Raw genomic sequence first — 16,172 nt, 5'->3', positions numbered from 1 at the left:
GGATAGAACCCAAAATAACATTTTGAGGAGTTGAATTTCTCTTCGGTGGGAACTATATTGGTGGAAGTGGATTGGTTGGATTTGGAGTGTAAAGGTGTCATCTAGTTGAAAGAAAACCAAACTAGATGTCCCTTCACTAATGTCACATGTCAGGAGCTTTAGTTTAACGTGTGGGAATCAACTTCCTACCTTTTCAGTTGACAAGAGCAGTAAACCAAATGTTAGACTAAAACCATTGGCCAAGGGGTGTCCTCTTCATCATGGTTTTACACTACAAAAAGGACTTCAAGCCACCTCTGTAAAGCAACCCTTCCACACTTCACTTCCCTTCTCACCTTCAACCAGACTTCACTTTTCACCTTCATCCTCTTCTGAGAGCTTCTTTTCTGAAATCCTTCACTTCACTTTTCATCCTTAATCCTTTATCCTTCACTCTCACTTTTCACTTTCACCTTGATCATCTTCTTCTTCACAGACCTTGAAACCCTTTTCATCCTTTACTTTCACCTTCACCTTCATCCTCTTCTGAGAGCTTCTCTTCTCTGTAAACCATTCCTGTCCACTTTAAACAAAACTCATTCATCCTCTTGTGACATTAGTGGAGGTCTCAACACTTGTTCTCCACCTCTCTTCCTCACTATTAGTTCTTGTATTGTTTATTTGCCATTAACAGAAGTGTCTTCCTCACAAGTTTACTTACCCCTAATCTCTCACCTTAACTATTATTTTTCACTTAATCTATTTTCCACGAAACCCACCCGAATCAGTAGTCGTATTAGAATAGCCTAATCTCTAATGCTCATCAGTATTGCTCTTTTGCTTTCTGGTTTAATTTTGATTCAATTTTTGTAATTGAGGGTTTAGTGCATTTTAAATTTGATTGTTCTGCTTAATTAAATTTTGTTAGTCGTCGGATTTATCGTCGGTTAAATCTGCCGGTAACTATTAATTTAATTATTAATAATAAATAATATATTACCATTGGATTTACTGGGAAAAAATCCGACAGTAACAAGCTCTAAAATTTTGCTAATTAAAAGCTTATATCCGCCACTAAATCCACCGGTAATTAGCGGCGGAAGAAAAAATCCGCTGTTAAAAAATTACCGGCAAGATTTATATTGTTGGATTTATTCCAACGCTAAATCTGATGGTAAACAGATTAATAATAGAATTTTTCGGTAAATCCAACGACTTTCTTGTAGTAAACCTTATATCTTTTATTTTAAAGTACTTTATCATAACCTCCCTAAATTCTATAATTATCTTCAAATTGTTGTCGGTAAAAATCAAATCATCAACATAAAAATATACGATCATGATATCTCCAGATTCAACGAGCTTGATATAAAGAGTATGCTCAAATAGACATCTTTTAAAATTATTCTGAGTGAAATAAGAATCGATATTCTTGTACCAGGGTCTTGGTGCTTGTTTCAATCCGTATAAACCTTTCTTCGACTTGTAAACTTTATTTTTTTCTTCTCCAAAAATTTTATATTCTGCAGGCTGCTCAACGTACACTTCTTTTTTTAAAGTGCCATTTAAAAATGTAAACTTAAAATCCATTTGATGTATCTTCCATTTATTTTGAGCCAAGAGTGAAATAATTATACGAGTAGTGTCTAATCTAGCAATAGGAACAAATAATTCAAAATAATTGATACTAGTTTTTGTTTGTATCCTTTAGCGACTAATCTTGCTTTGACAGGATAAACTTCACCATTAGGTTTGTACATAGTTTTGTAAACCCGCTATATTCCAATCAGCTTCTTGTATGTAAATAAATCTGTCAACTCCCATATATCATTCTTCTCAATGGCATGAATTTTCTCATCCATTATTTTCTTCCAATTGTATCTTTAGAGGCTTCTTTAAAGTTTATTGGCTCGCAATCTAAAAATAGAACAAAATTGATGATTTCTTCATTGGATGGATCACTATGATTATGAACTTCATAATCTGCCAATCTAGCTAAGAATGAACACGGATCAGATCGGATTGAATATGGTAAAAAATTCAATCCGACCCACACTAAAATCATCAGATCGAATCCAATATCCACTATTTTTAATGATAAATTATAGATAATTTATTGTGTAAAATTGTGAAATTTTGAATTTTATTTAGTTTGATTTAACTACTATTCGACTTCGATTAAATCATTAAACTATCAAGTCAGTCACTCTATTGATTTATTGATCCGTTCAGTTCTCATAACCTTGTAAAAAAGCCGAATTCTCATCATTCTTAATTTAATAACCAAACACCTTAGTAAAAAGCTCCTGAACATTCTTGATTTAAAAATTAATAGTTAGCCTACCATCTAGGCATCTACTGTCTCTTTGTTGTTGTGCAAATCTCACTAGCTTCTTCTTATCCTTGACTTTATGTAGTTATTTATACATATATCCCACTTTATTTATTTTTTCTTTTTATCTCGATGGTTCCGAGGTTATGTTCAGCGTCTCGAGTTCACTGTTGTATTATTGTGCAACAAATAAACGATGATAGAAAACCCTTTTTTTTTTTAAGAAAAAAAGAAAAGCAAAAAATAAATAACATAAAAAACTTGTTCAGCCTAGATGGTTCTTGGTGGCATCGATCTATCTTGGTTCTTTCAATATAGCAGACACTCAAAGAAAAGACAAAAATATATGCAGAGAAGGGAGTAATAATATAGTGAAAATGAATGAAGCTGTTTGGTGAAAAACCTATATATATGCATACATACAACTCAAACGGGTAATCTCAACTGAACACATACTACTCTGATCTACTCTTTAGAATATTAACGTAAAACTTAGACAATTATTCACTAATCAAAGATGCCTAAAATGCTAAAATCATATTCTTCAATAGTCTATGTTTTCTTTCAGAATCCCATTTGTTCTCGAGTGGAACAAATCTGTAACTGTAAACCGTCTTCCATTCAAAGGAGTGAACTCTGGCCTTCAAGAGTGCACGTACTGCTGATTGATTCTAAGAACTTGTACAATGGGCGGTCGTATGGGATTCTACTTCCTCTTCTTCGGGGTTTATTATTGTTGGTGTGTAAGCGTGTTCGTTCTTAATTTTTCTTTTGATTTTTTTTAGAGTTAAATACTTAAATACGGACCAATTTCTTCTACATGTTATAAAAATAATAAATTTAATAATAATTGAAATATTATTTTATCATGTTATTAATCTTTTCGCTTTAGAAAATCTTTTTGTTGAAATGTCAAATTTCTATGTTACTTAAGTGCTTTTGTAATATATATGTTATGTTGTTTATCTTGATCTATTTTCAGTTTTTTTTTTTCAAAGCATTTTGAAAATAAGTATTCTAAAAATATGTGATAAATATAAAAGAACATTATTAAAATAATAAAAAATGGATAATAACATCTGTCAATGAGTCTTTGAGAGTCTCACACAGACTAAGTAGCTTAAGAGTTAAAGAATGAAGATGGTTGTTTAGAGGCCCAAATAAAAAACAGAATCGAATTAATTGGGCTTAAAGGATAAAACAAGAACCACTCACAAAATAAAATAGATGAATTTGGAGATGCGGGGGATCGAACCCGTGCCTCTCGCATGCAAAGCGAGCGCTCTACCATTTGAGCTACATCCCCACAACAACATAGTCTTACTATTTTATATATTTTACTAAAACATTGTTTATGAGTTAATTTAGAGTCGTATCGGCATCTCATAAAATGAGAATGAATATATTTGAAAAAAATACTAAGTATATTAAACTTTACAAAGAGAAACAGCAATATATAACATTTAGGAAAATTTTCAAATGTATCTCACTCTTTTTAATAGTTTATTTTAATTAATATATATTTTATAATTAAGATCACTACGAAATATTAGTAGTTTTAGGTACACTTAAGATTCTTCCTAATATTTTTTGTTTTCCAAAGAAATTCTTCCTAACATTTATCCTCACTTTCTTTTACAATATGATTTCAGTCCAATTAATTTTAACAATATAATATGAGGTTTTTGAGGCCAGCAATATATAAAATGTATGATTCAAGTTGTTGAAAAAAAATTTTTGAGGCCAGCACAAATGCTTCAAAAATTGTAGGCTGAAGTATATGATCCGTAGTTTAATTAGTGGAATAAAGTAATTTTTTAACCCTAATAGTTAATGTTATTTAGATATCAAAGTGTTTATGCTTTAGGCCTAATAAATCCTGAAACTACAACCGAAAAGGGTAGTTACAATAGTACAAAATTATTCTCTTTAGTCTTTACTCTTTACTAACAATAAGTTGCAATTGACGTGGTGTCTTCTTCTTTCACATGTCCATTAATTTCCTATCTCCTACTTTTAGTAGGGATATTCTTTATCTTTAGGTGATAAAACTATTTTTCTTTATTAGAATATATATAAACGAATGAATTAAATATAGAACAAAGATTTAAATATGATTAATTAATAAATATCACAGAGAATAGAAGGTATTAATAAAATAGTTGTAGTAATTACTAATTTTTGTAGTGTTGTGATTGTGGAGTTTGAAAACAAAATCCATTGATGGCGTCGTTTCTAATTGTGTTTTGTGTTTAGATGGTGAAAGGGGGGCGTGGCTACTGGCTAGGTGTTGGTTGGAGGAGAATAAGAGAAGAGAAGGGATGAGAAGAGAATAAGAATATAAAGAGAGAAAAAAGAAAAGCGTGGAAACAGTGTGCTGTGAATTCTCCCGTGAACTCAGTGTAAGAAAGAGGTCGGTGCCTCTAACTACGCTTAATAGCTCAATTACATTTCTGTCCCTCCACCACCCACACGCTTACGGCTTACGCTTCTGTTTTCTGTGCAAAGCAAACACAAATTCTAAAGAAAAGGAGGAGGAGATGAATTGTGTGAGGTGGTGAATTTTGAGGTGTAATGGCGAGGAGAGAGAGAGGTTTGTCTGCATCTGCGGCGGATGGAGGTGGTGGAAAAGCGGCGGAATTGAAGGAGAAGCTGAGGGGGCTGGTGAAGGCCATCTTGGAGGACGACGACTACACCACGCGCCACGCTGAAGACGCCATCGCCACTCTATCGACTCTTAGGGATTTGAAGAGAGCATCGCCCTCATCCTTCTATGATTTCAGCTTCCCCGTTCCTCCTGAATTTCGATGCCCCATTTCCACCGAGTTGATGATTCCTCCTTTCCCCTTCAATTTTATTTACTTTTTTTTTCTCTTCACGCTGTTTTATTTTATTTTTATTTTTTATGTTCTTCCTTTTTAGGCATCTAACCGCTTCCGCATGTTCCTTGCCTCTCCGACAACCCAATTGTTCTGTTCATTATTGTTCTGTACTTTTTATTTTATTTGTTGGTAAAATTATTTATTTTTATCTGCTAATGGTAAATAGAACAGAGTGGTTCCCATTATTGACGTAATGCAGAATTATGGATTGTGCCTTGGAATCAAAATCATCCCTTTTCAACTCATTCCTTGATTTTTGATCCATTAGTGAGATCAATTTCATATTTTTTTGGGGTGCACTGGCTGCATGTTTAGTTCTTGTTTGGATTTGTTCATAGATTGAGGCTAGGTTATTGTGTGCATTGGGAGAATAATGGCTCTGAGGCTGAGCTCTCCAATAGATATAACAAGAGAGTAGAAATCTGGGGTAGTGTTTTCATTCATTGATGTGTTGTTGCCAAATGCAGACTTATGATCGGGCATACATTCAGAGGTGGTTGGATGAAGGGCACAGAACATGCCCTCAAACCCAACAAGTCCTTTCTCACACTAATCTTACTCCAAATTACTTGGTCCGGGACATGATTGCGCAGTGGTGTAAAGAGCATGCAATTGAGATGCCAAAGCCGGTTCAGGACATCAACCAAGTAGTAAGTAATGCGGATAGAGACCACTTGGATTCATTACTTCATAAGCTGTCATTGTCTGTCCCTGATCAGAAAGAAGCTGCAAGAGAGCTTCGCCTCCTAACAAAGAGAATGCCTTCCTTTAGAACCCTCTTTGGGGAGTCGGTTGATGTGATTCCGCAGTTGCTCAGTCCATTATCGCCTAATACGGCTCATGTTCACCCCGATCTCCATGAGGACTTGATTACAACTATTCTAAATCTCTCGATTCAAGACGATAATAAGAAAGTATTTGGAGAGGATCCAACTGTCATTGCTCTTCTCATTGATGCCTTGAAATCCGGAACAATTCAAACAAGGAGCAATGCCGCAGCAGCCATTTTCACATTATCGGCTCTTGACTCCAACAAGCACATCATTGGAAAGTCTGGAGCCATCAAACATTTGCTTGACCTTTTAGAGGAGGGACAGCCATTAGCCGTGAAAGATGCTGCCTCAGCTATATTCAACCTATGTCTTGTGCACGAGAATAAAGGGAGGACCGTGAGAGAAGGTGCAGTCCGGGTCATTCTGAAGAAGATCATGGACCACATTCTAGTTGATGAGTTGCTCGCTATATTGGCACTCCTTTCCAGCCATCCCAAGGCCATTGAAGAAATGGGGGATCTTGGAGCTGTAGCTTTCTTGCTGGCTATCATAAGGGAGGGCACGTCAGAGCGAACCAAGGAGAATTGTGTTGCAATTTTATATACAATCTGTTACGGTGATAGAACAAAGTTGAAGGAAGTTAGAGAAGAAGAAAAAGCCAACGGTACCCTGTCTAAACTTGCACGACACGGGACTTCAAGGGCAAAAAGGAAGGCTAATGGAATTCTTGAGAGGCTCAATCGATCACCCTGCTTAACACACACTGCTTAAGTTGGTATTGGACTACCTCGTTGTAAATAATTTGTGTTCTTCTTCTGTACAAACGGCCTCATCAGGTAGCTGTAAAAAATGGGAAAGGAAATTTCACTTGTTTGTGTACATTACCTGCATACAGTACTTTTTTTTTTTCACCTTCACATGCAGTCAAGCATATGAATGTATGAGCAAAGTGTTCTGGCTTTTTGCTTTCTTTCTATTCTGTTCTATTCTTTGTTTGTTTTCAAGAAAAGGTTATCTTGTTTGCAAAAATGTTGCATTATTCTTCAATTTCTCCTCATTGCCTCACTTCCCGTGATATCCAAAACTTTGTAACTATTTTGTCATGTACTCAGCCAATTTAGAATGCTCACAGTTTGCTTGGTTGTTTTGTTTGTTTGTTATTGGTGCCATTGTATTTGGTATTGCTCGTTGGTAAGTCACCATCATAAAGCAGAGAGAAGATATCTCTAATCAAAGTGCGAGGCCATGGATGTTGTAGGTTCTCTCTTTATTTTTTGTTCCCCTGCCAACCTTTGAAGAGTGTCGGCAGTGCCACCACCCTATTATTATTATTATTATTATTCGTTTCTCCTATTTACCCAACTCTCACCCATCGGCAATAGGGGTTAATATGCTATGTATGAAGGTCACACACTCACACACGTTAAATTAACATATTGCAATAATCAGTAATTTGACTTGTGTTTTAGCTACTATAATATAGTTTTTTTTCGTTAAAATAGTTATTAAATTCAGTGATGGAATTCTTGGCACCACCGACAGTCCCGAATATTCAAAGTTGCTGACAGTAATACCTAACTATCTAGATGAAGTGCTGACTCGTTCTTCCATCGTATCTGTGTTGTGTTCATTTCCTATGTAGAGTAGGGAGTTACTTGTTCCACCCATCTATCTCAAAAACGTCCTCTGAAACAGGCATTGGAATTGTTTGGTCTTTATAAAATATTGATTGATTGAAAATAAGGACCATTTGTGCTCAGTGGTACTTTATGTAATGATTCCTTTCCTTTCTAGAACAAGATTCATTGTACCTAGAGTTATAATACCATACCCAATTCAATTCATTGCCACAATAAATAGATGACAATGAATAATGATTCAACACACACAGCATTCCCATTGTCGTCACTATATTATAATATACAATAATTGTTGCAAACGAGCGGTGAGTGCGAGTGAGATCACTCGGTCACACAATTCAACGTGTTGAGTTTAAGGCTTTGAAACGGTGGAGGTGGATGGACCAAAATGGATGTGCAGAAATAAAATTGAGAAACGAGAGATAAAAACAGAAATTTACAAGGTCCTTGTCATGGCCACCATTAAAAACCCCACCTACTGCTTCCCAAAAAGCCATTATTCCAAGCCATGCTTCGTGTCCTTTCTTCAGACTCATTCACGGGCTCCACATGGCTCATTCCCAACTTACTAAACTACAACGGCCACCATTATTGTTGTGCCTACACACACACACAATAATTTCGCTATTTTTGGTAGCAGAAAATGAAAATTAAAGGAATCAATTCCATTATTAATGGAATGGAATATATGGCCCTTTCAACTTTTTGGCTACACAGCCTTTGGGATAATGTTACCATTCATAGTGCACAAGGACAATGAAATGGACGAATGGGGGTGTCTATCTCATCACTTGAAATGCCTGTGTGTTTTCAATTCTTTCTTTCTTTCTATCGTCTTATTCACATGTCCCAATTTTTTTTTTACAGAGAGAATTGTATACTATATTGTAATGATGTTTTAAGATGAACTTCCTTGTCATCTAAGCTAACAAAATGTGATGTTTAAATTAACACTTGAACTATGATTAGCACATAAATATAAAAACCATAAAGTACCATTTTTGGGGCCCCTTTTATTTTAAAAGTTGTTTGTTTCGGTTAGGTGGTCCTTAGAGAGTGGAGGGCGCATCCTTTTGAGTTTGACAAGCAAACAGAGGAGGATGGTTTAATAACCATTAACCAATCCCCATTTAACATTCAAAAACAAAAAACAAAGGGTCCACCATTTGTTTTATTATATGGTTTTATACCTTTCTTCCCTGTTCTACCTAAATCCAAATGATACTCATTAGTCTCTTAATTAACAATAATAATAATAATAATAAAAGTATCTTATTTTTATTTCTATTGTTTCATAAAGGATTGACATTGCACACCACCTTCATCTTACTCATCAATTCCCAACAATTAAGCGGATGCTCTGCCTAGAAAATATATTCTCTTTTTTCTTTTAAATGAAATTTAATTTCAATTGTGCAGAGCTTCCATGTAAATTGAACACATAGCAAGAAGTTAATTACTTAATTATAATATTATATGGATGTGTATATACTATAGCTTCAGTTCTGTTTGCTACTTTGCTTGAAATGGTGAAAAAGGTACAGCATAATGACCTTTCTGAATGGGTTCCAACTTACAATATGGGAATGGATGAATTGAATTGAGAGGCGAGAAAAGATTAAAGAGACGCAATGGTAATGGCTAAGGGCTACCTAAGGAGTTAGGACTTAAGAAACAAAAGGCTAAAGCCCTTCTTCTTGGACAAAGGCCAGAGTAGAGGCCCAGTTCAGTGTAGTTTAATTTTCTCACCAATTCTACAAGAAAGTCATGACAAAAAAAAAAAAGTGTACATGAAGTTTTCTTCTCACTTACTATTTATTTTGATGCAACTCCCCATATATTTAATCTTCCGTCTTAAGTTGCATTTTTCTCACTAATCTCTGAATACAATAATACATTTGACACTAAAAAACATCTACTAGAAAGAAAGAATTTATCACTGATTGCGACCCAAAAACAGGCTACAAACAGCGGATATGTAGCAAAAATACAAGTGTCTGACCAAAAGAAAAATACAAAAGGAAAAAGGGAATTATGTACTATCTTTTTCATGGAATTAATAGAAAAGTAGAAAGCATTTTGGTACTCTATATCTTTCATGGAACATATATTCTCTTGCTAATTTAGCTAATTCAAGTCCATATATCAGTTGGCAGTACAACTATTTTATTATTAATTTCCAAAACATGAATAATCACATCGATTATCACAGTAAATAATCCCTATCAGAGTTTCCTGTGCATATAACATAGGCTTCGATATTTGTTACCTGATTAGCCACCTCGGTTCTAATGTGATTCGAGGCCAAACAGTTTTACAGCCCCATCTAGCGATTGGCGACCACGTAAAAAGTTTTTCTTGGAATTGACTAGTGAATAGTGATTTTCTGTCCTTTTCAGTGTGTGACGATTTTTATTTTTATCTTTTAACTGCAGTGTGTGTCCATATTTGTTAAATTATATAATTTTTTTAAAGAATAGTATATTTCAAACTACATAATTACAAAGATCCATTAGCCAGGGTGTTTTAGACATAAAGTTCCCCTAATTAGAAATTATAGCTAGGAACTTTCTATGGCAGAAGAAAGGTAGATACCAAATCAAATTATAATTGCAAATGCAAGGCCTACTATAGCTTAATTACTCATAGCCATTGGATTTGTATATCAACGTTGTTTTGGCATTATTAGATAAAAGAAAAAGTAAAAAACAAGAGACTTTTTACAAAGTCCAACATTAACGAGAAAGAAGATAAGCATCCGTGAATTCCGACATTGTAAGTTGTAACATCAACTCTGCCACCTAATACCAACAAAATAAGCATTTACTAATTCTAAATTCAAAATAATATTAATAGTAGAATATAATTGCAAACACCGACTGAAATGAATGAAGACGACCAAATATCAAATAGTAGTACTATTACTACATTGATCATTATAATTTATATACTACCACTATAATAAACAAAAAGAAAAAAGGGCATTCATTCAGCATCTGAGGTGCATCAAAAACTATAATCACCGCATAAGCAAGCAGCTTCACTTAGAAGAAAGAAAGATGGTCATGAAACACATGCAGCGGGTACCAAACACTTGGAAATGAAGCCCAGCACTTTCTTCTGCAAAAGTCAACAAAATATTATTAGGATAATAGAGTAGTGCTATGGACAAAAAGAAAGTGAAAATAATAATTAAAAAAAAAAGATACCCTTTTGGTAGAACGAAGGAGCTGGGGAGGGATCTTATAAAGATCTTCGTCAACGGGTTTTGGTCGAGGAGGGGCCGCTGATTGCGGAAGCGGAACGACGTCGTGTTGCTTGCTCCGTTGCTGTTCCGTGACGTCCCATACTTTCCCTTGCTTAAGCTTTCTCATGTTTCCATTTCCATTTCCATTTCCCTTAACGTTAACGTTCCCATGAGAGCACCTCCTTTCTCTTTCTCTGTTCCTGTTGTTCCTATTCCCCTGCACAAGAATCACTATTCCTTGTTTATTTGCAAACTCCAAAACCATGGTAAATTAAAAGGGTTTTAATGTGGTTGGTGAGACAGAAATAAATGACTCAAAAACAGAACCAGCGTACTGTATCAACTACCAGATCCTCCCTCACGAGGCATGGGTCACCACAACACACATTTATGTGCCACCCACTGCTCAAAATCTTGAGGGTTCGTGTGCAAGGAGTAAAGACAAGGAATGACAGCAAGGCCCTTTTAACTCGATTTAATTTAATTTCCATAGCTAATTTCAAAGAGCTTTTTAGAGCAATAAAATAGAAACAAAAATTGATAATACTGGAAAAGAGAGAGACCTTTTTGAGAGTAGAAGGAGGTTTGTGAAAATCAAGAGAGTAAAGGTCGCGAACGCAGGGATCACTCTCTCCGGAAGAGGAACTGTAACGAACCAAGCCAGCTTGCCTTGCACACTCGAAGTACTGAGTTATTGGCAACTCGTTCGCGAATTCCCAGTTCCCAAACGCCGGTATCTGCCCACTTCTCTTCCATTCCTGCACACCACGCAACAGCACATCAATCATTCACAACATACATGGTTACAGAGAAACTTGAAATGAAAGAAATCTCAGCTCACATCCATAGCTGGAGAGTGAAACATGCAGGCACACAGAGCAGAGAAGCAGATTGAAGAAGATGAAGTGAAGTACAAGAGTGGATTAGAATGTGTTAGTTTTTAAAACGAAGGAGAAACGTGAAGAGAGGAGCGGGGCCTAGGGCCTGGGGCCTGTGGCCTGGGCTTTGTTTGTTTCTCCCGATAAAAACACTGAGACAGGGGATATAAATTCGTTGCTCAGAAATTCGACCAAAAAAGTAAAGGCAAACCCAAAGGACGAGGCTGACGGTGACTAAGTATCAGGGGGAAAGGCTTTTCATTAATTTATAATAATGTTTCCAGTTATTGCGGTGATAGCAATAAGTATGGAGGAGGAAGAAGAAGAGGCACAAAAAGGGGGCCTGGCCTGGAAGAAGTGTAAATTGAAGGGGGAGTAAAATGGAGATGGGATAAAGAGGAAAAGGACATGACAAAAGAGAAGAGGATGGTGGTTGTGTTGTATGTATGTAGGTTAGATTTGGGGAATTTAGTAAAGGAAGGAGTGAGTGAGTGAGTACTGTTGCTGACAAGTAGGTGTGGGTGGGTGGTATTACTGTTACTGTGTTTGTGTAAGCGACCACTGAGAACTACAGAGCAGAGCCTATGAGCTACGTGCTATGAATGAATGAATATCTGATAAAGCTTCAAAGTGGAATGCCAATGGCCGCTGCAATTCTGTCCCTCTTGACCCACTTCTCTTCCTCTTATACCCCCTGCCCTTTTTTCTCTCTCCGTCTTTTTCTTTGCCTTCAATTAGCTAAAAACGTTCTCCAACTTTTTCTATCAACAAATAAAACTTTGTCCGGATATCACCAAGGTTATATTATATCTATATTTTTTATATGGACTTCTAATAATTTTTATAAATAACGTAAATAGTACGTTTTAAAATTAGTCTAATAAAATAAAAATATATTATATTTTTTAAATATTTATTTAAATTTTAATATTAAAATAATCATTTATATATTTAATGAATTAAATATTTAATATATTCATTATTCATATTATTTAATATTTGTATTATTTACTTATATTTTTTCTTTTCATATTTATATTTAGTGATGTATTAAAAACATTATAAATATAATTTATTAAATAATCATAAGAAACTTTTTAGGTGAAAACTTTATTTATTTTATAGGGTAAGTTCTGTTACAAAATTACTGTATAATTTTTTTATTTGTCTTATATTATTTTTTTAACTTCTAGTATTTAGTAAAGATTGAATTTTAAACTTTTTAGATCTAGAAGTATTAGATCATGTCATAAATTATTCATTCTGAGAGTTTAAATTGATATGCGAAAACATGAATAATTATATTTTTAATAATTACATCTTTAATAAGTTCATATCTATATATTATGATATGCTAATTGGTATTTATACCAATTTTATAACCATTAAATTTTAATATTCACGAGAACTATTTTTCAATATATTGTATCAATTTGTCACTTATAAATGTTTATAAATTTCTAATTTTCAACGTGCAAAATATATGTAAAATAAAATACTATTCAAACTAACCATAAAAGGAAAATACAATATTCAAAACCTTTCTTTTGTCTTGAATGATCCCCAATTAAATTAAGATTCTATGATCTTTTTAAAAAGAAAAATAGTAACGTAGCTCATTTACTTAGCACATGCGGGATCTCATGGCTTTGATAAACAGCCAGATTTGGAAGCCAGGATGGCTTAATACTTTACTTTTGTTCCCAGAAAGGCACTTTCTAGCTTCTACTAAGGAAGTATCATGCCACCTGTACGTGGATGCATTTTTTTTTTCTATTTAAAAAGATGAAAAATAGTCAAATATAGATAGCGGTAGTCAGCGTCTCAGCGGGGAAAACGGATGCCATGCGAGTGGGACAGATCCAGAGATAAAAACCGTAGTCAAAGGAGAAGGAACAGCGAGTCAACACTATCTATGCTACCAAATCTACATATTAGATTTTAGATCACACAGCCACAACTATATGCTACTGGTACTTGAGTCTTGACTAGCTTAGTTACATATCTCCACTCATTCATTTGAATACTCTAAACATGCATATCACACACTTATTTTTTGTGAATTGTCTGTCTATTTAAATGGTTTGTAAGTAAAACTTAGACACTTAGGACAACAATCAGTATAAAAAAATTATAATTTTAACTATTTTAATTTTAGATAAACTTATAATTATAAAAATTGAATTTTGAATTGTATCTAAGATATTTATGTAATTTCGAATCCATTTATTTTATTGAGAATGTTAAGTAGACAATGACTATTTTAAACAACATGAACAACTATCAATCAAATAAAAGAATTTAGATTTTCTAAAGTTTGAATTTTACTTTAAAGAATAAAGTGTGATCTCTCACCATTGATTTCATAGGTGAGATCAATAATAAATATGAAAGAGAAATTATTCAATGGTAGAAAATCACATTTTACTCTCTAAAGTGAAATTCAAATTTCAAATAAAAATACACTACACTCTAATTTAATGCTACTAATTTAAATTTATTTTTTTAATTTTATTAATTCACATTGTTTACACATTATTTAAAAATATTGTTGGTTACCTATACTTTTTTTTATTTTATTTATGTAAAATTAGAAGGGTTATTTTAGAAAGAAATGGATGACAAGAGTATTTAGAAGGCATGGTCATGGAGTTGGAGTAGTTGTTGAGGGGGATTGAATGAAGGAGGTAGGGTATTGGAGTTTGGAGCAGGCCAGGCAGCATTGGAGAGCAGAGAGCGCAGCATGGAAGCGAAACGCGAAACATAAGTAACCCATCGTGCCCCGTGAAGTGATTTATTGTCGCAAGTTTTGACTTTTGACTTACAATACCATATTTCCCCCCTCTCTCTCTCTCTGTCATTGTTATCAACACAAACCCATGGGGTTTTGTGCCCCCAATCCAGATCCACTCTATTCTTTACTGTATAGTCTAGGATCTACCGTTGAATTTCACCGTTAAGAGGACTAGTGATACTAGTAGTTTTAATTAATTGGGAATTGGGGGGCCTTTTCTTAGTACCAAAACTTTGACATTTGACAATATTATTTTCACACGTATTAGTAGGTGAAGAGGACGCGCAAATTGAGCACATGACATGACACGCCAAAATCTTTATGATTCCTTCCATAATACGAAACTAAGCAAGTTTTGTCCCCCTTATCAGTTCTCACTCACCTCCAACAAATCACACCGCGGAATTAAGTTGCTCCACGTGATCATCCCCATCCTCTATGCTTGCGCAACTCTTGACTTTGATGATCTCACAATATTGCATTGGGCAGCGAAAATTTACGACATTGTCACTTACTTACTGTTGTATATTCAATTCAATTCACTTCAATTATTGTACTATTTACTACCCAACAAATTCATTCATTTCAACGTAAGTTTTGCAAAATACTATGAAGTCCATTATATTTTCGTTAATGCCTGACAGACTTTTTCGAGATTTTGTTTTCGGGTTGGAGTTTCGTTAGATAAAAGTTAAACTGTGAAAAGCCATTCTTCCAAAAAGATAAATCATAAGTCAAATCACGATAACGCAGAGCTTGTTCACTTAAACTTGTCAAATTTGCATATTGATTTTTTAGAACTACTTTACATAAATAAAATTATTTAATTTATAGTACATCTATGTCAGTTTAAACCTTAAACTAAACAAAATCCTTGCAATATGACTGCTATATCTTAAGCTAATCATGTTTTGATGATGGCCACAAAGTAAATAAATTGTGTTCTTATATTAGCTTTAATAATAAATATAAAAAAGGTTATTGTTTATTTTCTTTAAAAAAAATATTTATATATTTATTTTTTGAAAAATATTAAAATATAATCAGAATTTATTATTTGTTACTATTATTTTTAATTATAAATTCAATTCTGTTAATTTAATAATCTAACAACATATTTTAGTCTATATTTTTAAATATCAATAAATAATTAATAATTAAAAATAATAAATTTTAATAACTTTTTAAATATTTTTATTTTGTGTCGTAAACAAAAATTGTAGACCTTTCAACTTTTGGTAGTGTTGTCCGGGCTTCAGGACCCATGTAATTGAAGCCTCCACCATTTGGTCCTACCGCGATCTTCAATCCTGAATTTTTATTAGTTTAAAGTTTTGGTATACGAGGCTCTTGGACAATTAAGGGTAAGGCCCATATATATCCAGTAGGGTTCGGTTTTTCAAATTTATTGACCAAAAATTAATGTTTTGAAAATCGAATCAGACCGACTAGTTTAATCGGATTAACCGGAAACCAGTTTTCTAATCGATCCGGTTGAAGAGAAAAATTGTCTAAAAAAATTAGTGAAAAACCAATCAAACTAGCAGTTAACTAGTAAACTGATTGAATTGGATAAAAAACAAAATAAAAAATACATAAACTCTCCCCTTTCTCTCTCACACACACACCCCACATAGCCTCTCTCTC

General features: G+C 34.0%; 2 protein-coding genes and 1 non-coding gene across 3 annotated transcripts; 1 reads left to right on the top strand and 2 right to left on the bottom strand.

The window, feature by feature from the left end:
- Window positions 1–3,545: 3,545 nt before the first annotated feature.
- TRNAA-UGC (transfer RNA alanine (anticodon UGC)) lies at window positions 3,546–3,617 on the bottom strand. The gene has a single exon. It is a non-coding gene; the product is annotated as a tRNA-Ala (tRNA).
- Window positions 3,618–4,453: 836 nt separating this feature from the next.
- LOC107491785 (U-box domain-containing protein 9) lies at window positions 4,454–6,942 on the top strand. Its single transcript, XM_016112705.3, has 2 exons — window positions 4,454–5,155; window positions 5,625–6,942. The coding sequence occupies exons 1-2, from the start codon at window positions 4,886–4,888 to the stop codon at window positions 6,735–6,737; spliced, it is 1,383 nt and encodes a 460-aa protein (XP_015968191.1). The 5' UTR covers window positions 4,454–4,885; the 3' UTR covers window positions 6,738–6,942.
- A 3,321-nt stretch (window positions 6,943–10,263) lies between these two features.
- LOC107491985 (uncharacterized) lies at window positions 10,264–12,428 on the bottom strand. Its single transcript, XM_016112933.3, has 4 exons — window positions 11,695–12,428; window positions 11,417–11,611; window positions 10,816–11,070; window positions 10,264–10,726 (listed from the first exon to the last, which is right to left on the bottom strand). Exons 1-4 carry the CDS (start codon window positions 11,716–11,718, stop codon window positions 10,670–10,672), a joined length of 531 nt encoding a protein of 176 aa, XP_015968419.1. The 5' UTR covers window positions 11,719–12,428; the 3' UTR covers window positions 10,264–10,669.
- Between the last annotated feature and the right edge of the window lie 3,744 nt (window positions 12,429–16,172).

Source organism: Arachis duranensis, chromosome 6 (genome assembly GCF_000817695.3).
Source record: "Arachis duranensis cultivar V14167 chromosome 6, aradu.V14167.gnm2.J7QH, whole genome shotgun sequence".
NCBI classification, from domain to species: domain Eukaryota; kingdom Viridiplantae; phylum Streptophyta; class Magnoliopsida; order Fabales; family Fabaceae; genus Arachis; species Arachis duranensis.
This window is presented reverse-complemented; position numbering and strand designations above follow the sequence as displayed.